Source organism: Pavona decussata, unplaced genomic scaffold (genome assembly GCF_977016875.1).
Source record: "Pavona decussata unplaced genomic scaffold, jaPavDecu1.1 SCAFFOLD_353, whole genome shotgun sequence".
Taxonomy (NCBI): domain Eukaryota; kingdom Metazoa; phylum Cnidaria; class Anthozoa; order Scleractinia; family Agariciidae; genus Pavona; species Pavona decussata.
Window position 1 is genome coordinate 1,293,300 of NW_028145734.1, and position 21,165 is coordinate 1,314,464.

General features: G+C 38.7%; 4 protein-coding genes across 4 annotated transcripts; all 4 read right to left on the bottom strand.

Annotated features, from left to right (window-relative positions):
- Positions 1-1,231: 1,231 nt before the first annotated feature.
- On the bottom strand, positions 1,232-1,882 carry LOC146453109 (protein phosphatase 1 regulatory subunit 3D-like). Its single transcript, XM_085097098.1, has one exon. It carries the CDS (start codon positions 1,880-1,882, stop codon positions 1,232-1,234), a length of 651 nt encoding a protein of 216 aa, XP_084953224.1.
- Positions 1,883-5,894: 4,012 nt separating this feature from the next.
- On the bottom strand, positions 5,895-7,908 carry LOC146453110 (protein phosphatase 1 regulatory subunit 3C-like). The gene is made up of 2 exons (XM_085097042.1): positions 7,615-7,908; positions 5,895-7,467 (listed from the first exon to the last, which is right to left on the bottom strand). The coding sequence occupies exon 2, from the start codon at positions 7,298-7,300 to the stop codon at positions 6,701-6,703; it is 600 nt and encodes a 199-aa protein (XP_084953168.1). The 5' UTR covers positions 7,301-7,467; positions 7,615-7,908; the 3' UTR covers positions 5,895-6,700.
- A 3,095-nt stretch (positions 7,909-11,003) lies between these two features.
- LOC146453111 (protein phosphatase 1 regulatory subunit 3B-like) lies at positions 11,004-11,766 on the bottom strand. Its single transcript, XM_085097041.1, has one exon. It carries the CDS (start codon positions 11,688-11,690, stop codon positions 11,031-11,033), a length of 660 nt encoding a protein of 219 aa, XP_084953167.1. The 5' UTR covers positions 11,691-11,766; the 3' UTR covers positions 11,004-11,030.
- A 3,497-nt stretch (positions 11,767-15,263) lies between these two features.
- On the bottom strand, positions 15,264-20,572 carry LOC146453112 (protein phosphatase 1 regulatory subunit 3B-like). The gene has a single exon (XM_085097040.1). The coding sequence runs from the start codon at positions 20,149-20,151 to the stop codon at positions 19,450-19,452; it is 702 nt and encodes a 233-aa protein (XP_084953166.1). The 5' UTR covers positions 20,152-20,572; the 3' UTR covers positions 15,264-19,449.
- Positions 20,573-21,165: the final 593 nt, after the last annotated feature.

Consider the following 21,165-nt stretch of genomic DNA (forward strand, 5'->3'; position numbering starts at 1 on the left):
GTAGTGGTGCATGTTGGTTATGGTACTAGGCTAGAGTTACCGGCGTCAAGTTTAATATGACAGTAGTTGCAGTTGTGTTAAGTCGGTAATGATGGTGTTATGATGGGTGTGGTTGTAGCTGTCTTAGTAGGTAGTTGTGGTATATGTACTTGCTGTAGTAATTGGGATGGCTTTGATGGTGGTAGAAGTTCTGTGTTCCAGACAATCGACCGTTTATCAAGCACGAAATAAGGCCGGCACAGATCATGACAAAAGAAACAATTTCGGTATACTTATATTGCATCAATGGCACTGGCCCGATGAAGTTGTGCGTAAAATAAGGAAAAATGTGTTGTCGTAACCCTACAAGCTATTGCATTTACAAGCCAGTGAGTGGAGTTGCATGAGTCACTATAAGACAGGAGTGTTATACAAAGTTATGTGAAGCTGAAATATCCAAGGGCGAAGGTAGCACAGTAGAAAATGTACTGTCAATGCAGCATTTAATACCAAATTGCGTGAAGTTAAAATTTTGGTTTAGTGAGATCTTGCATTGCTTGAAGGTTAGTTTAGTTGACCGACAAGAAGGGAGCTGTTCTATAACTGAAAACAGTGAGTCCATGAAAGAGGTGCTTTTGGGGTATTAGGAGGGAGTCTAGGTTGCAGATGTACTGTACTTGTGTCAGTTTAGAATATAGTCAAAGGATGTGTCAGCCAACCGGCGAAAACCTGATCTTTGTATCGAAAACATTCATGTTTGAGTGTGGGCCTGGGTGATGTGAGAGTTATCTGTTGAGTGGAGGTCTGCGTGCTGACAATGTAGGAAGGAGTTAACGATATTAATGACTCGGTGAGTTGCTGGAGTCAGTCGACGGCCGGAGTGCGGAACCTTCGTCAGTGTACGCTTCAACATGGCAGCAATAAACGTGAGCCGACTTAACCGATATAAATTAATTCTAAACATTTAAATAGTTTGTTTTCTTTAGACTACAGATGAAGTGAGTTGTGGTGGTAGAATGAATTGAAGAAAGGTTTCTTGCCTAAAGGAAACCAGCTATTGAGCTACCAAATTTCAAACAATTTAGGCGCTCGCTAGTCGACCACCTGCACTTGTCAATTGATAAATTGCAGTTGGACAACTTACAGACAAGCATTTAATTTTATGTAAATAAAAACAAAACGAAAAAAGGATATATGTCGCTCACCTTTGAAAACTAAATTGTTTTATTTACTAGTTTTATTACAGGATGAGCTATCGTTTAAAGTTGATGGTGCATGTTAAGTTTTTCTTAAGAAGACAACTGTTCACTTGAGAAATTTCAAGGCACTGAACATGATAGTTCCTTTCAAAGTTATTGTCCCAAAACTCGTATCCACCGACACGGTAGCGAATTGCAAATTCAATTTGCAGATCAACTTCAAAATCTACCGGAGCTGTAATTCGAAAGCTAAATTGTTCCGTTTTTCCATCCAGATTTGAGGACAAATAATCCGCCCAAACATCTCGGAAGTTAATCCAGCCGTCAAGCGTATATCTCGCTGTCACCTCTTTACCAAAACCTATGTTTGTCACTCGTATAACCCCCGTAACAACCATATCATCGCAAGAGATACTTTCGAGACAAACGTTCTGTTTAAAGACGCGCTCCATGAAAGAATCTGTTTGACATGGCTCAGCGAAACTTGGCGACAGGTATTTCATTCTCTGTCGTGAAGTGTGCATGTGTAAGCCGCAGCTAGCGCTGTTGTTGTCTGTGGTTGTATGGCAGACAGTCACGTCATCTTCTCTGCTGTATGGAGGTATGGTTTTCACGTTCTCAAGGGCGAAACCAAAGCTGTCTGCAAAAGAAACCTTCTTCTTTATCGACCTCGTTGGAGTAGAGTTTCTGCTGGGCTCATTCATAAGCTTTCCGACTTGAGGTAATCACTTTAGTCACGAATTTGGGTGGCCAGCTACAATATACAAACCCGGCATAATGATGAATGTAATTTGCGCTTTATAATTGCCACTTCGGAATCTTGTGACGTCATCTCTTGAAAGTTCGTCTTATATTAAAATGCTACAGATCGATACAGATGAACCGATTTGAATTTCCGGTAAGGATAACGGAATGAAACGTAAGTAACCGATTTCAACAAACGTCTAAAACCTCACAACTGATGGAACGGCTGTTAGTCTCAAAGTTAAGCACAAATTTTAAATCCGCTAAGCTTGCACATTCCGTGGATAAGGAAGTTGATGAACTTTTTAGTTGGTAGAGCACTACACCGGTATTGCAGAGGTTATGGGTTTGCATCCCGTTCAATCCCGAATTTTTTCAGGCGTTCTTTTCGCAACTACTAACGTTGCGTACAGAACTTCGATAGTCATTCACTTATTTATGTTCAGTTTTGTTTAGTAATTCTTGTTTTAAGAACCCAGAACATAGTACACATAACCCCGATTCCATCGAAAAAGACAAAAGATACTTTCGTGCGGGTTGACACGGTTTTCCGTTTACCATTGCTTTTATATCATGCAGGATTTCATTCAACTAGTTTTCCTGATTTCTATGTGGTAAAGGTTTTAACTTTCTTAAAACCAATATTTAAGTTTAAGACCTGTATTGGTGATGCAACAGTGTAAATAGTCAGTGTGATTTCATGATTCAAGAAACTTTTATAATTGCGTCAAAAGTAGCGAGCTCAGTGCAAGATGCAAAAACATTTTTGGTTCAACCAGTCTCTTGTTTCAACCCAGTCCTTAACAATATTCAGCCTGTCATTGACCAAAAGCTTAGTCAATAATTTAGTGTTCAATGTGATTTCTACTGAGTTGTTCTTTACCCAGCAGGGAATTTCCTTTGTATATCTCTGCATGCTGTCTTTATGATCGTGTCTCGCAACGACGAAACGGTCAACTGTGCTTCCGGCTCAGCAAACATGCCTTACTGATACACGTGCGGGCATACACGACTAAGTACTGAGTTTGCTGCTAACCGGCTCTAAGCCCATTTATTTTGCTGATAATTATTGTAATTATTATACTGCTGTAAGCGTCTTCCTTGCTCTAAGCATCTTAGGTTAGTTTTCACATTGTATCAGTAGTTTTAAGCATAGCCTTGAGGTATAACTAAAGCAAGATGCTATGCCTTTTCTTTAGGGAAGATTAACATCTAGTGTTCTTGATTTGTGTTGCAACAAAACAGCAAATCTACAGTAAAAAAGATAAATTTTAAAGAACATTTCTTTGTGGCATTGTCATATTGTAGGGCAAAGAGACTTGGTAAAGTTTTGTGACATTGTTTTAGAGAGAAGCACTGAAACAACCTACTGTTGTTTTGGTCAATGTGTTTACTAAAACTGTAATTCAAGGTGATGTAGCTTTCCCTGCAGTAGTGGCTTGTGCTTGTCCACTCTTTTTAGGGCTTAAGAACATTTTGTTTTAAGTTTTAATAAGTTTATTGCTTCAATCACATCATTCAATTTACAGTTAATATTCTAGTACTACACGTGAAGAGGGAAGCTACAGAATAGCTCTAGAAGAGTAGCAGAGAATTCTTGAAATTATAAATCTCTTCAGAAATTGGAAATTGGGTCAACTGCAACACATATACAACTAATAGTTGTATATGTAATAACGTTTTTGGATTGTTGTTCCTGCACCTTTTCCGTAGAAATATATTAACACCGGCTTAACCCAAACTGATGCTAGAACTTCAGAGTTATGCTTAATATATTTTCATTTGAGGGTTATGCTTAGTGCTCAATGTGATTTCTTCGGAGTTGTTCTTTACCAACTGAAGCAGAGAATTTTCTTTGTACATCTCTGCATGCTGCCTTAATGACCGTGTCTTGCGACGATAAAGCCTTGCTTCCGGCTCAACAAACATGCGGTTATACTGATAGTTCAAAGTTTGGCCGGCACACATGCCGGCATACACGACTTACTAGTTAGTTTGTTGCCAACCGTCTCTAAGCCCACGTATTTTCAGTTGCTGATAATTATTATAATTATTACACTACTTTAAAAGTCTTCTTGTACTTGGCATCTTAGGTTAGTCCGCACATTGTATCAGTAACTTTAAGCATAGCTTTGAGATGTGACTTTTAGCAAGACTTTGATATAATGCCTTTTCTTTAGGAAACTGGTGAAACGAAGATTAGCGTCTAGGGTTCTTCATTTTTGTGGCTACAAAACAACAAATTTATAGTAAAAACTATGTTCCAATAACATTTCTTTGTGGCTTTGTCATATTTTAAAGCGGAGAGATTTAAATTTTTGTGACATTTTTTAACGAGCAGCACTGAAACAAACTACTGGTGTTTTGGTCAATGTTTTTACCAAAACTGTAATTCAAGGTGATGCCATTTTCCCTAGAGTAGTGGCTTGTGCTTGTCCACTTTGGGAGAGTTGAAGAACATCATAAAGTTTTAAGTTTTAATAACTTTATTGCTTCCATCACATCATACTATTTACAGTTAATATTCTAGTACGGTATGTGTTGAAGGAGTCTATAGAAATGTAGAGAATGCTTGAAATTGTACTGAGATCTCTTCAGAAATTGGAAATTGGGCTCATTGCAAAACTGAGAGCCATATTTAACTGTTGTTAGTTATGGCCTTAATAAATGCATTCAACATTATTAACAATAATTACAATAGAACTCTCTGAAAAAAATTGTCACATAGGCAACAAAGTAAAAGAAAAAAATATAAAGCAACAGTTTATTCATTAGAATAAAGAGACATCATTTGCTACTGCTGTTTCTCTTCAGTGTTGATTCTATTCCTTTTAACGAGTAACATGATTTTACAAAGAAAGTATTTCTGGGATCAGTCTAGAAACCTTTTTGTCAGCCGGGTTTGACCGCTTCAGTTCACGCTATTGATTTGTACATCAGTTTTCCTAACCATTCACGTATGGTGCCATAATTCATGAGAGTGACATCCATACTCGATCTCTATATTAGGGTTTATACAGGATTTCGAGAAGGTATGGTGTATAATTGCCTCAACTGTACAATTTTAATAAAGCGGTCTCTTGTACTACTCCTCACCTCCTATTGTAGTTAGAAAGACATTCAAATCCCTGAGCTCATTTACACTGCTCCATTCAGTATAGACTGATGCTAACTGAAGCTACACGAAGAATGCATGACAAGCAACAATTGAAGTGAATTGGTACTATGATGTTTTCAATACATAAAGCAGCCGGACTTTCACAACATTTTTGAGGTGGCGTTAAAAAGCACCTCAACCCACTGGAAAGCTTTTACACACTTAAAGACTTTCGAGAAAAGATAGATGGAGCATTTTGATTTGATGCAGTATCCTGAACATAAATCGTGAGACTCAAGGAACGTGAATGACAAACTTTGCCGGAATTTGGTTTCTTTTATTGTACTTTTTTAGTTAGTAACTGAAAAATCAATCAGTTACACTCCAGTGAAGGTATTCTTGGACCTGTTAATCGCTACAAATGCTGCAAAAGCAGGTATATTTAACTGCCAATAGGTAATTATCATTGGCCAAAGCCGTCCGGTAGAGATAATAACAAAGATTATAGGCAAGGCAGTTGTTTACATATACTTGTACTAAAATCTGATCGCATATGCTTCATTATTTTTGTTGTATAGCAATTTGACGATTGAGAGATATTTCAGTTTCATTAAAACGGAGAAAAGACGAGTCAGGAGTGCATCAGTGTCTTGAAGCCTTCAACAACAACAACATATGCCCAGAAGGTGCATTGGTTACGGTCATCGTGCTGATAGCATGACGAAGAAAGCACTCTGCGAGCCTTGAACGCACGCAAGAAAGCTAACACTCTTCGCAACAGTGCGCCGAGTATTCTCGGAAGAAATAAACTTCTCCAAACACAATATACGTGCGATATTCTTTTAAATGCTATCAGTTGTTTTTCAGAAAATAACCTCTTTTCACTTAGGGTTCATTGAAAACAATATGACATGGCAGGTTGAACATCGCGATATTTTGTTTACTCACGAAGTGTTTATCCAAGTGTGGCCGTAAAATTCACTGTTTCAGTGAGTCAGGGATTAACTATGGATCTGTTCTGACCAAACCGTGACTAAATCTGCCAAATGACATAATTCTTTTATCATAAAATTTGCATTTTATTTCGAGATGTCGGTCTTCTATTCATTCACGATTTACTCCTTGAAGCACAAAGGTCAGTTTTGGCCGCCATTGACGTGTTTTTCTTACTACGATTGCTTGGCGGTAAAAAGTAGAACCAGGTTTTAAACGTGCTTTTCACAACTGAACTCTCATCAGTCTGAGTTAATGTTTCGGAAACAATATATATTAACACAGTTTAGAGCAATTTCTAATTTTTACAATGTAATCTTCGGTCTAATTATTCGCACAAACAAATGTTTATATTGCAAACCTGTCGTTTGCTGTTGATAATTTACGTTTTTTTCTCGAGAACGCCGTTTGCTATCCTCATGTCTCTTAATATAAATCAAGAGTATTTCATACGCTTGATTATGACTTTTCAAGTCAAAACATTTTACTTTTAGTCGTAAGTTTCCATACGAGGCTTTATAGACGAATACACAAGTTTAGTTCAGAGTCTTTGGTACATTGAAACTATTACTATCAGCCTCATCGAAAATGAGGTACCCCTGGCCGGCGGATGGGCCGAAATGCACAATTGACTTGTTAAATTTTACTTTGGAGACAATGTTTCTCTCACAGTTTGGTCTAAAACCGGTCATGACTGGATCTCCAAACACTGTACATGGTAATTTTTTCCGTCGTTGTTATCCCAGAACTCTTGGTTCAACACTCGATAGCAAATCGCAAACTGCATGTGCCGATTTACTTCAAAGTCAAACGGAACTGTGATGCGGAAGGTGAACTTGTCGGTCTTCCCGTCCGAGCAAGAAGACATGTAATCAGTCCAAATATCCCGATAATTCTTCCAGCCATCGAGTGTGAATCGCACAGTCACTTCTTTTCTGTAGGATAAATTCGTCACTCGAATAAGTCCACTTACAACGAACTTTTCACATGCAATGTTCTCAAGGCAGACATTTTGGCTGTACAAGCGCCGCATGAAACCGTCAATTCTCGAAGGCGCAACGAAGCAAGGTAGCAAACATTTCTTTGGTTCAACCCGCGGGATGTTTCCGTTGATATCGCAATGGTCTTTCCGAGCATCAGCGACGTTACGTAAGTCGCACAGGTTGTCTTCACTGCTGCACGGTGTTATAGTTTTAACGAACTCGAGCTTGAGACCAACAAGGTCTGCAAAACAGACTTTTTTCGGGCTGGTTGGCGCAGTACTCTTTTGTTGCGTGTCAGTCTTCATGGCCGCACTGAGGTTTCAGTCTTAAATAATGTCTAACCGTTCAAGCGTGGATCCGTGTTCCACTTTTTGGCCAGTGATATTTATTGCTGCAGCTGAAATCCGGTCTGATCGTGTGGTCGGCTGTCAGAAATCGTGGCCTATTTCGGAGTCGTTCGGGTGGATTCGAGCTGCAACGAAAACATTTCAACTGTCATCGGGATGACTGGCACATGCAGTGTCAGTTTTTAGCGCGCGATAACGGCTAACAAATTTTTCAATCGAGATTTGAAAAAAAAACGTTAGTTCTCTATAAGGCATATAGCAGTTGTACTTACAAATATCACAGGGTCTTTTCCTCCGTGGTCCTTAGTGCGAGCAATGTACACAGCCTCAGTTTCAGTCCCCAGTTAGTCGCAAATACGTACGTATTTTGCTACAGCGCGCTCAGTTCTTTGCGCGTGCTGAGATATATCTGGGTTACAAAGAGTCTGTGACGAACCCAGTTATATAGTCGTTTTGACAAGAGGTCAAGCGAAATGTCACGAACGATCGTGGCTCAACACATGAATGTGTAAACAACCTATCGCTACCAAAATAAAGCTTGAAATAGTCAGGGCAACCTGCTTAAAATCAAGGTCTGCTTTATAAAAGTAGGAACTTGGTATTTTTTCTTTAGAGAAATGTCTCAAAGATCCAGCGTAAGTGTGTGTAATGATCGTGGATTAATGACGAACAAAGACAAAAATAATCTCTCGTATGCAAATCGTATCCAAACGGACACATCCTCGCCAAATAATGCATGCAATGTCCAATTTATGACGTCACACGTCTAAAAGTTAAAAAATCGTGCGAGAAAGCATATCCCATCATCGTGCATCTAAAAATGTCTGATTGTTGTTCAATTCTTTCTCGCTTTAATCTTTTAACCAGCGAGAGAAAAACATAAACAAAGAAAGAAAACCGCGCTTACTCCTTTTTTTTTAACAGTTCGCCCTCATTTACAATATGCATTCTCTGAGCTCGCAAAATTGCCCTCGCTGACGTAATGTAAACAGTTCATTGGATCTATTTAAAAGGTTGGGGTGAGTTTGATGACATCCTGATTAAAACTTATTCGCCTGCGGATGCTCGTTTTGTCGCAACATTTCTTTCATTGCCGTTGTTTTGTTCAAAATATTGATAAACGAATTTGGTTTTTAAGGCCACTTCTTAAATTTAATAATTTTGATAAATTAAAAAGTTTCTGTTTCATGAAAATGCATGCTCATCCGCACGTTCTAATTTTATCAAGAGGCTTCTGTTGACCCTATTTGAGCTCAACAATATCCAGCATGAATGCTGTTGTTCCGCCGTGCGGCCCAAAAGGTCAGTTCAACGCTGCACCACTCCCGTTAAAAGGAATTCACAGTATCTTATAAACTTTAAAATTTTAGCTTTGCTGAACAAGTTTACTAGAATTCCCTTTCGAATTATTTTTAAATGTATCCCGTTTCGGTTTTGCTTTCTTTTCTTATAAACACACGCGTGGTATTACAAACTATAAAAGGGGGACCGATGGACACCACTTTTCGGTTTTTTTTTTTTTTTTTGTCAGTATAGGTTGAACACTTTGAAGATCAATGATTTTGTTTGGCGGAACTGAACAACAAAACGCCTTGAGCACTAGGGTTTCTTTGTTTACAGAAAAACACGTTTATTTTCGTTAAACCGATAGGAATCGAAAACATTTTAATGGAGAAAAGAGATGCAATTGAAAGCGTGAATTTATAAATTTCATTTCTGGGGAGTTGTCTTGACTGTTCTTACCAAACTGATGATATTTTTGAACGGTTTTCGAGCAAGAACCTTCAGTGCTAATCATTTACAGGAACAGTACATGAGGCTATATATAGACAGCACCGGCATTCTACTGTCTGTAACTCTCATTGTCTGATATGACAGCATGAAATATTTTCCCGCGACTGCACGTCAGTGTTGATATAACAACAGAAATGTTGAATAATGCCGAATTATTGAACTTTCATTTATTGTTAGCCCTAGGCTGGCTTGGTATATTGTTTAGGTTACAATCTGTCATTGCAGTTCAGGCTGAGCGGCATCGGTCGGTGTTTTCAAAAGGCGTCAACGTAAAGTAATTTAAAAATTACTCATGAGCAATAAAATACTCAAATGTGTCAAATGTAAACTCATCAGTAGATTATAATGTTTAATTGAAAAAAAGTACAGCATAGGCAGATTCTGTTTGCATTATTGTATATCTGCTAGTCGACTTTTGTTTGGAAGAAGAAAATGAACAAACGCGTCAACTTCCTCGACCAAGTGCCGAGCGACGCATTAAATCAGTTCGAAGCGAGAAAGATATTTTTGTTTTGGAGGTATTGTTCTGTTTCTGCCACGGTAATGAAAGTTTTACGGTGCTTCTCGTGACCAGGTTATTTCAATTTTCCGCAAATATCTGAGCTCGTCAATTAAGGGTGAAGGGTAAGGGTATTAAATAAGGGATCTCTCATCTTCGGAGATCCAGACAGGAGTAGATGATTGGGTCAGGACGGAAGTCAAGACTGGTAAGTTGACAAGAAAGAACGAACGAGCGCGCGGTCTTTTGTTCGTTCTTGTAAACTTACCCGTTTTGACTTCCTTCTGAGCCAACTCATGATCTGCTCCTGCCTGGGTCTCCGAGGATAGGCCGGATCGCTCTGTTCAAAGAGTAAATAGTTTTGGTGATAATCCGGCAGACTTGCTTATTTGAAGTTTGTCAGATTAGGGAGGCTTCTTCGCGGGGGCAGCTCTGCTTAAAAACTAGAACACCGACAAGCATGGAGATAGAGATTGTCGGAGGTATATAGAATGGAGAGGAAGAGGAGCTGGCGGCCAACTTCTCCCCAGGACTAGTCAGTTTAGCCTCTACGAAGATAAGCTGGGGCTACCGGCTGTTTGACTGCCGACAAGACAGCTGCTTTAAAGGAAGCAAGTCCGGAGTTTAATATAAATTTGACTGTAAAGGCTACAGGGAAAATTTTGCGGAGAAATGCATGGAATAATGGAAACGCATCACAATTCATAGCTTTAACAGATCATATTATGGAAATTTTAGGACATACTGTATTTGCCCCATTTTCAAAATGGTGGATCATTGCCTAACTCGTGCCTCATCCAAACTGAAACAGGGCATCAACGGACCCGTCATGTGCATCTGCGACCATTCGGCGCTGTCGATTTTACTTTCAACAACGGGGTACCCTTAAAATCTTGATCCAATGGTCACCATGGGTTTGCGTGACGCTTAGTTGCGTTACTTTGTTTCCTATTTTTTACGGTTGTTTTTCTTCCACACGCAGATGCGCTGTGCTATCCAAAAACTACGGAGATCCTAAGCGCAAATTTTAAAGTAAGAAGATATTTCTTAACGACAAGCCTTTTTCACAAACGGGACACACAATATTGTAACCCATGAGCCTTGCAGCATTTTGTGACTTCTGTCATGTCCGGGGTTTTTGGTGTCACGAAAATCCAGTTCTGTTAATTATTCGGAATAACACATCATGCGTCTCTTATACTTCTACGAATTTACGAAGAAGTTCTATTTTCCTTGAAAAACGATCCACTGCAATCTTCTCAGATTCCCAAAGGCTTCATTTTCATAACGATTGTACGATCAAAACAACAAAGCCAACTCGTAATTACAGATTACAAATTAATGCAAATCACTGAAAAACAGGGCAGGCCACGTAAAATGACTTGGTCAAGCGTATTATTTAACCAGAATAGTAAGAACAAAACATTCTGCACAGTAATTACGCTGAAAATTGTTATCCCAGTACTCTTTACCCGCGGTACGATACCGTATCGCGAATTCAAGTTTGCCCCCAACATCGACATCTTGAGGGACTGAAATTCTGAACTGAAATCTGTCTGTTTCGCCGTCCGATGATTTCGGCACGTAATCAGCCCAAATGTCTCGATAGCTTTTCCAGCCGTCGACAGTAAATCTAACAGTGACTTCTTTAGCGAAGGCAATGTTTTTCACTTTCACAGTTCCTGTCATTGCGAAGCCGCAGAAGACAGCGTTCTCCAAACAAACATTTCGCTCGATCACGCGAGAAAGGAAACTTTCCTCCGAAACAGGCTGAGTAAAACAACATTTAAACCGCTTTACGTGTTTTGGCGTCACAGAATGGTTTAAAATGTCCACAGTTCTACTGTCGGAGATGTCTTCCTCACTGTTTGCAGGGGTTATTACTTTGACAGAAACGAGGTCTAGGCCGTCGAAATCGGCAAAATGAACCCGGCGCTCCGGTGAGTGAACCAGCGATAAATTTTCCATTTGCTCCTTCATTATCTTCACTTTAACATCTTCCCCAGGACAAGGAAAGACTCTGTTATTATTAATATCCGGACCTGCTTTAGACATGAACCGTTCGTCGTATGAATCGTGGTCTTTTGCACAAGCCTTCGGCGCCAGAATAAAAGCATGTTTACAAATGCCTCAAAGCGTGCCTGGTTGCATGTTCAGTCATCTAGATAGTATGACGTCACATCACTCCGTCAAACACACGCACGCGGATCATTCACGCGATAAACGCTTTAAATAGCCAAATTAATTTTTTCCACCTTTTAGGTCTTGACTTTATTTGTTTTCCTGCAAAACAGTTTTAGTATCAGTCATACTTAGGTTTTTGGAGGGGTAGAATGGTCTACAGCTAATTTCCAGCGATATTTTGCATATTACATCACACCGGCCGAAGTCAACTTTGGAATTTGGTTTGTATTTCCGCTGAAATAGCGACTATACGTCACTAAAACATTAAAATGGGCACATTCCGTCACTCTCATCGATCACTATGTATGTCAACTCGAGCGTAAAATATCTAGTTGTTCGTACTATTTTTGCTTATTTACATTTGATAGAAATCTGTGTGTTGTTGTTGATTCATACTGTTTGAGAGTACAGTAATCAACCCGAATGCACACTTTCTTGACTTTAAATTAAAATTGTTCATTGTAATTATTCAGTTCCTTTCACATATGCAGGACGTGTGTCACATGAACCACAAGTCTCCTACGAGCCGACGACGCGAAACTGACAAGAGACGCGAACGACGCATGCTAAAAGATTTGCCAGAAGGAAACCTCTGCTAGCAGGGTAGTGAGGTGGAGCATCCGAACTCAGTAATAATCAGAAGGTGATAGGGTCAACTCCTTTTGTCACGTATACCTGTGTCCGGTGACTGAAAAATACATCTACCATCTATTAGCCAGGCTTAAAACATAATATCCATTTCTTTAATTTCCCAGAATGAAGATGTTTCCACTTATCAGGCGTGTATGCAGGGCTCCAATTTAAAGAAACTCTATTGCATCCATGTAAAGTTCTTAGGAACGTGAAGGCATGAAAGATAAATATTCAGCACATGATAAGATGGACATTAAAATTTCAAGGGTCATGGAGCCGAAAAGCTTTGAAGCATTCAACTGACATCTTTGAAATGTCTGAAGTGTTTTAACCAACTTACTTTGGGTGGGATCACCCGATAAGACTCTTTTGGGAGACAAATTAGACAGAATTTTGCGAGCTCCAAATTACCATTTTATATTCAAAGATACTGGTAAGTGCTGATATATCACAGGCTGTAAAAAGAGCACCATTTTTTTTCAATTTCTCACATCTCTGAAGCAAGCACGGGAGAGACTTGGAAAAAATATTATGTTGCATCGCCTAACCTTACAGCAAAATTTGACAAATTGACGTTAGTTTTTATGCGTCTGTCCTGTTATCGATGATAAATTTCGTTATAACTGCTAAAGTTTGCTGTGCATCCACTCGCCGCAATTTTCTTAGAAAAGTCATGTGATTTACTGTTTATTTCGGCTCCGGTAACTTCGTCGAGTCTCAGCACCGATTTGCAAGTCCAACCAGAACAAAAATCCTTGTTTTTCCGCTCCAGAGCTTCGCTTTAGTTTCTCTTGTCTTACCTCAAGTATTTAAACGATTATCTCATTCAAGAATTCTAGGTTTGAGTCTGAGTCCTCGCCAAAAAATAAACACAACGTTGAAAGTTAAACTTTTTTCAAGTTTTTTTTTTGTCGATAGCGTCATCTCCGACTTTCATCCTTCTGTACTCTAATTGATGATTAAAATTAGCCAATGAGCGCGCGAGAAATTTGACACTTATTGTAAAAAAGACACTTGTCGGCGAATTAACGCGAGTTAATCGTATTAACACCGGTCGCGTACTTAAAACAACTTGATTGGAGGGCGTGCCCTGTGCTGACAGGGGTGATGGGGTGAGGTGATAGGGCCATTTTTACCTTAAACAACGAAAATCAAATACCAATGCAGGGAACTCAAACGAAAGTGGACACCTCTCTAATATATGGACACTTCTCCAGTCATGGTAGGGACCTGCTGCAAAAGAAATATGCAATCATCAGAATTTTACGCAGTTTATATAATATTTGCATTATTCCTTTTTTTTCCATTGACTAGACTCGCTATCCTATACCTATATACAAGGACACCATGTGCCCTCAATCAATCGATGTTATAAGATCTTCAAACATCAATCAAAACATTTACTGTCTTGATTTACAATCCAACAAAACAAATAAAGCAAACAAATGTTTTCATGACAATAACTCTGCATTATAGATAACCATGCGAGACATGCACTACTCCCACTCTGACATCCTTCTAAGATACAAACCTCTCCAACGCGGACACCACCCTGCCATAGACACCTCGCCATCTCAGACATCTTAAAAAGGAAGACACCTCGTAATATGGAAAAAACACTCTACGATAAACACCTCTTCAATCTGGACACCTCTTTGGGGTGAACACATTTGCAAGGCGGACACCTCTTCAAGGAAGGAAACTCTCAAAAATGGATGCCTCTCTTTGAGTAGACACTCTCCAGGTCGTACACCATTCCAAGGTAGACATCCCTGCAATACGACACTCCTTGAGGAAGGACCCTATTGCAAGGTGGAAGTGGACACCTCTCTCAATGAGAATGCCCCTCTATGATAGATGGACACCTATCTAGGTAGAGATCTCTCTAAGCTGGACACTTGTTCATGATTGACACCCCAGACTTCTCACACACTCTTTCAAGACCAACTTTGTGAATGTAATCTCTGTTGTAGTGCAACCTTTTTGTCTCTCTCTTTGATGGACCTTTCTGTCCCAAACAGCGTCTTAATATTTCAAGTATCAAAGTAGGGATCAGACACCCAAGATCTGAGTCAGTTGTCATGCTGGTACCAACTACAAAATGGGATCAGTGATCAAAAAATTTACCTTATTCTACCTTTGAGTTAACTGTTTTACAGCACAAACACAACCTCATTAACGTACTTGGATGTATAATACCCGAAAAAACAAGTAAGCTTGTTGATTTAATTGTGTAGCAGCTGCTGCTGTTTTTAGGGTTGAGGGTATTGTTCTTTATTTTTTTTGTTCTATTGTTTTCTAGATGGGTTGCAAGCCAATCACGTGAGACCTTATGAGAGCGGCTGAATGCCTGTATTAAGGTAATGTAATATAGCGGCAACGGGGGGGGGGGATAGGCCCCCAGAAAGAGAAAATTTCCTGCCCTATTCCCCAAGTTGGCAGGGGAGGGGGGGGGGGGAGGAATTGATGACAGTGATGAAATAAAGTGGCAATCTCACAGCTTCTAAACCGATAATCATGTATACACATAAATACATAAAATATATTTTCACTCAAATTGGAGGGTAACTGAAAGCTAATGTCTTTGAGTAGAATTAAAAGGAAATACATAAACAAAACCAAGAAAAAACAAAAATAAATAAACTATGAAATAGAATGTGAGAGATCTAAATACACGAATACTATTAATTATCTTAACTTATCTCAGGATTAAACATGTTCAAATTTACAATCTCCCTCTGAGATTTGTTTGTTTTAGCACAAGTTCATATGCTGTCTGGGAGGGAATTCCACAGTTTTGCAGATAAAATAATATAAAAAAGTTCAACGCATGCGTTGTACTCCTTGTTTAAACTTAATTTTATTTTTAAACATGTTTTAAGATTTTTTATTCTACTGCAAGTACCCACTTGCTTCATACCTCAACTTCTACAAGGCAAGATATATCATTACATCAAAAAATGTTTAAAACTACATGTAATGTATAATTTTTGACATACAATTAAAATTTACTCAAGCATATAAATTATGTCGTCATCGAATTCATTTTAAAAATATTACATCACTTTTTGTCTCTGTGTTTACAAAACTAATATTTACAACAGTGAAATGATGGTGAAAATAACACTAGTAATAGTACTATCCAAAAAGCCAGTGTTACCCTTGGGTAATGCCTACATAGAGCGGTTTTCAATTGAGTGTCGTGAAACCAAAACCAAAGTAATTACTCTAGCCAATCGCAACAGATGTAAATAACACAACAAGCCAATCAGAATTCAAAGCAAATATATGTAACTGGCGCCAAGCGCAGGAAAGCGAGTGTGGCAAAAACACGATTGGTTTTGGTTTGGATTCCCATTGGTTGAGAAAGTGATGCGAGTTTTGTTAACCAGTCACAGAGGGACTTTCGACCCTCAATTGAAAACTGCTCTACTAGAGATTAAAATAATTGAACAAACTTTCCATGCATGTGAACATTTTAGATTGTGACCACAACAGTATAAGTGTTCACGGATACTTTCTGATCACAAAAAATACAGTTAACAAATTTATACAACTTTTAAATTACATTTCACAGTGCCATGGCAAGTGGTGATTTTAACGCATCTTTGTCTTGTTAAGGAAGGTTTCCCTTCTTCTGCTACTTAGCCTACATGCAGATGTCTCCAATGCAGGCTATTACTACTGTGCATATATTCTGCACATCTTGGGATGGTCCAAGAACCTCTAATTTCTTAAGGAAGATGCATACTAATAATAATTGAAAGGTAATTTATGACTATGCAGGAAAAGAAGATCTCATCAAGGGCTATTGAAATCCAGAAGGAAAATTGGAAGTACAGCTGTACCCATGCATTTTTCAGAGATAATCAAGATTCAATTTGGAAAAAGATGCCATAAATTTTTTTGTATTTTACACCTTTTTAGAATTTCTGTTGCTTGATTGTCTCCAAAAAAATATGTGGTCACCCCAATTTTCTTTTTGGATTCAAATAACCCTTACAAAGATCTGCTTTTCCTGTATATTCATACACTGCACAAAAATACCTTTGAATTAGGAGACACCAATGATCCTTAAATAGGAATAAAACACTGCCTTTTAGCATTATTTACAACTTGTTAAAAGCATAAAGCTAAAAACTTTGTTGTGCATGCACACAGGTGACCTTTTAAAAAGCCCTCTCTACACAAGACTAATTTTGGTTAAAAAATTCATAAATTTTGGTATGCAGGCATAAGTCTACTGATATTTGCTGCACCAAGAGCAATTTCATGCGTCAAAATTTAGATACGCCAAGACCATTCCAGGGATCGAGAGGGGGTGCAGGGGCTCTCATAAAAGAGTTAAGGGGGTTGTTCTCTGTCTGATTAGGATGTGCAGATCAAAATAAACTGCAGCTGAGATTCTTGGTGCCTTTTGGAGTACGAACCAGAAATAAAAAAAAAATTGATTTTCTGGTACCTTTAAGGTTTCTTTTTTCAAAATAGTGTTGGTTGCATCCAAGCATGACCAGGTGTCAAGAAATTATGAGGTCTAATTTTAATTGGTGAAAAACATGGCATGTTTTGTCATCAAGCATTTCAAGCAGTATATCAAACACAAGCTTTTTAAACCAACTTTAAGGTGTTTGGAAATCGGATGAAACACTCTTTTGAGTGTTTGATAAAGCTTCTCAAACCATTAATAGCAAAAATCACAAGCACTATCTCTTTTATATGTAAGGATCAGCATACCAACATTAAAGGGGAAGTATCATATGAATTTGATGTCATCTCAAATCCCCAAAATGTTTTTGTCAACACAAACAAAAAATAATTGTCTTAAGTTTTGCTATAAATTATCACTCCAGAGCAATAAAACTGTTGATTAGTGCCCCTGGCCAGATAAAGAGTAGGTCGGAATGGATTGAAACTTGAACAAATGTTAGGCTAATCCTTTTCAAGTTCTCACATTTTTGTTTCCAAAATGCGCTAGAATAGATCACAAGTTGTTCCTTTCAAGAATTGAGTTGATTTCTTTCCTCTCGTTGTTCAAGAATAGAACATTCTGTGGTTTTAATGTGTATTGTGTAGCTAAGTGAAGGTCTTATTTCACCACTTTTTAACAAAAGAGGCCAAAAGCCCCATGTCACTTTCTTTTTTTAGGAGTCCTACACCTATACTTTTTTAAAATGTAAATAGTGTGTATATATGTTGTAAATAGTAGCCCCGAGATTGGTGCTTTTTTCCTCACTGCGCGGTTCAATTACATTACAAGCAAACTCTGAAGTTGAACACTGAACCAACAATTTCCTTTTTCACTACTGTCAATCATTGCAGCAGAGCTTGTAGAAAACAAAGACGTTCATCTTGAAATGGGTCAAAATGTCAGGCTCACAATGCAGTGATTGAAGAATTTTGATCCACTTTGTTGGTATTTGTATTTTGCAGTCAGCCATTTGTTGTTGGCTACAACTGACAGCGTTAAAAGTTGTTAATTCCGCTGGGTTTTGAAGTTCAGAGTTCACAATAATTTTTATACCAACTATCGTTTTTCTAAACCTTCTGCTCCAAAAAGATTGACTGATGAATCACAGCACAGAGGAGCAAGGCTTGGTAGCTGAGACTGAATAGTCACACTGTACAATTTCATCCTCAAAACTAAAACCAAGAATCAAAATCAATGATGGAAAAACTGATGGAAAATTATAGCCCCATCCTCTGATGATCTTCTGTCAGCGGATGGTATCAGAATGTCTAAGGAAGGAAAAGCTGCAAAAAAAATTTCTTTTATACCTGCTTCAGCGCAACAACTAACCATGAAGAATTGCGTAATAGAAGGGCTCAAAGCATGACCGATCTATGTTGCTTTTTGTTCTTTTAGCTCAGATTTGCCAGTCAGAATACTCCAATGTTTTATCCACTGCTTTGCACTTCGTTCACAATAAAAACCTATGATTATGGGCAAGATTTCCTTTATCACAAAATTAGGGGCAAAGTAACAGATACAACATTGGAGCAATGTTTCCTGAAGGAATTCAATGCCACATGCAAAAACTCCAGGGAATCTGAGCTAAAACATCAAAAAGCGATCGGAAATATGTGACATAGGTCGGTTATGCTCTGAGCAAACTGCCAATCAAAATACCGGTGAGGTGGCAAAACTTATTTTGCAAAGTTACACAAACACACAAAGGAATACCCACTTTGAATGTAAGATTGCCACTTATTACTTGACTACCATGTCTTTACACTGTGAAGCATGGACCATTTTTGGTAAATTTACCACCCGTTGCTGGTTGCAAAATATTAAAATAAAAAGAAAATCGATGCATTTAGTTTGGACTCCCTTTGAACTATCCCTTTCCTTCCTAAAGGAAAACAGTTATTCCAGTTAGCACTGAATGTGAGGATGAAATCTTGGTTATAAAAGTGTGACTATTGAGATCAAAGCTGTTAAAAATAAAACATTGCTGCCAGTAACCTTTGAACTCGTTCTCCAAAATAATTTCTGATACTCGGGGAAACTTCACAAGATAAACTGTTAATTTTTGTTTTGCAATTTTGAGCACTGGTGCCCTATTAGAAGCGGATTAGTATAAAGTAAGTTAGGTTATTTTGATCACGGATTATGTTCTCTAGCCACGTGTAAAAGTGTAGCTTCAGTTCATCCTCGCTTAGGCTTTGTATACACGCAAGCTTAACTGAGCATATATTGGACCTTTTAAAAAAATGCCCTTGTAGGCTAATAAGCTTGAATGACTTTGCCAAGCATGGTTTCATGGTTTTTGAACATTGACAGATCTAGATAGTAGTCATAACTACGTCAGCTCGATCAGAACCACAGAAGACGACTAATTATACCACCTACCCGAACTAATTTATTTAATAAACACGTGTACGCTTGCATTTAATATTTGACCTTTTCTGTTGTTTTCCCTCAACAGTTTTCTCTGTATTGATGTCACGGATGTCGCTGTAGCTTTCCTGTGATCTTTTGTTGACTTTCGGGTAGCTATCACTTCGTAATTCTAAACAGACTAGCCATTCTATTGATCCCCTCGTTTTGCGCTTCTCGACATTCGATTTGATAATTCTGCCCGCTGTTATTGTCCCAAAACTCCATTCCCTCACCTGCAAAGCGAACAGCAAATTCCAAAACACCACCGGAAGCGAGGAAATATTCGGGCAGCGTTAGCGCAAATGAAAATCTGTCTGTCGAACCATCGTTCGAATCCGGAACGTAAACTCCTTGCAAGTCTGTGCTCGATAACCACTTATCCAATGTATATCTCACAGAAACCGCTTTGTGAAAGCAAATGTTCTTGACTTTTATCGTTCCCCAGACAGAATTTTGCGAAGCTACGGCGTTCTCGAGGCAAACCTTCTGCATTTCCAGCTTATCTCGAAAATTGTCCGAAGCAACGGGTTGAGAAAACCGCACATGCAATGTTTTTTTCGCTCGCTGCAGCTCCCGTTTTGTTGTCTGCAGTGCTACGTGAATATTGTATTCATCATCGCTGTAGACAGAAACGAGAGGCTTCCCACATCCGTCCGCAAACTGCACACTCTTTTTCCGTGGCGGAGGAAGAGACCTGTATTTACGAAGAATGGAATGGCAGCCGTTTTCACCGCCATTGCCGTCGAGATCGTCGACATCATCTGAGAATGGGGGAAATGCAGAATTCACCCTTCGCATTTGATGCCATAAGTCGTCCATGTTGACAACGAGATTTTCTTTGTTTGGACATGAAACTCCCGTGACTTCCAGATCTCTTCTCGCTGCCTTGGAACCGACCAAAACATGCACGTCCGGATAAATTTTGTGCAAGTGTGCTACAGATCACGCTCGACCGCGAGCGAGCCGGACGTACATTCATTTCATGATATCTGATTGGTTGATGTAATATTCTATTATGGGGGATGGAAAATGAAAAGGTCCTTTAATTTATGATTTCGTTTGCAAAAAATAAAGCATATAAATACGCTAAAAAGCTTAATATGGGGAAATGTGTGTTAAACATGTCCTATTTAAAATACATACTAGACTATCTTTTATTTCCTATTCTGACCGATCGTCAGGAATAACTTCCTTTGTGTTTATATGGGCTAACGAAACCGAATTTGCATGTTTTGCGAAACTGCTTTTATATTCCCAGGGAAACCAACAGACAACCCAAATACGAGATACTGATCCTTAATAGCTTTAAATTACGCTGTAATATTTAATCCGTGCTCCTAAGCATGCCTTAGAACTAACCGGGTAGACTTCGCTCATAGCAAGGCCGGTAATAAATTTTCAACAGTGCTTGCTGCTGCGTCGGTTAAGATCGTGATAGGTGGCACGTTCAAAAGCCGGGTCTTGCAGGAGCCCCTAAACATGCAACAGCCTAAACTCGATGAGGACCCACCTAACCCATCTGATGAACCTCCTAAATAACATTTGTTGATAAGAAAATAGAAGAACCGTAACCAGGATTCCTAATTCCAAATATAGATTAGTGGTCTCTGGTTAAAATAATTTCGAATGATTTGTAAAAGATTATGAACTTTCGGTACTGTCTGCTATATTCGACGGATAAAACTCATGTGTGAACTGAAAGTGAAATATAAAGAATTTAAATATAGCGAATACCTCATTATAGAAACGGATACGTGTTTTGATTTAAAATCCCAGATTCTGGATCCAATCCAGACATATTGATGCCAGAAAACAATAACTTTCCTATTTCCG

Bases quoted from the DNA above. Each gene is read 5' to 3' on its own strand.
- LOC146453109 (XM_085097098.1), bottom strand. From the start codon at position 1,882: ATGAATGAGCCCAGCAGAAACTCTACTCCAACGAGGTCGATAAAGAAG.
- LOC146453112 (XM_085097040.1), bottom strand. From the start codon at position 20,151: ATGGACGACTTATGGCATCAAATGCGAAGGGTGAATTCTGCATTTCCC.
- LOC146453110 (XM_085097042.1), bottom strand. From the start codon at position 7,300: ATGAAGACTGACACGCAACAAAAGAGTACTGCGCCAACCAGCCCGAAA.
- LOC146453111 (XM_085097041.1), bottom strand. From the start codon at position 11,690: ATGTCTAAAGCAGGTCCGGATATTAATAATAACAGAGTCTTTCCTTGT.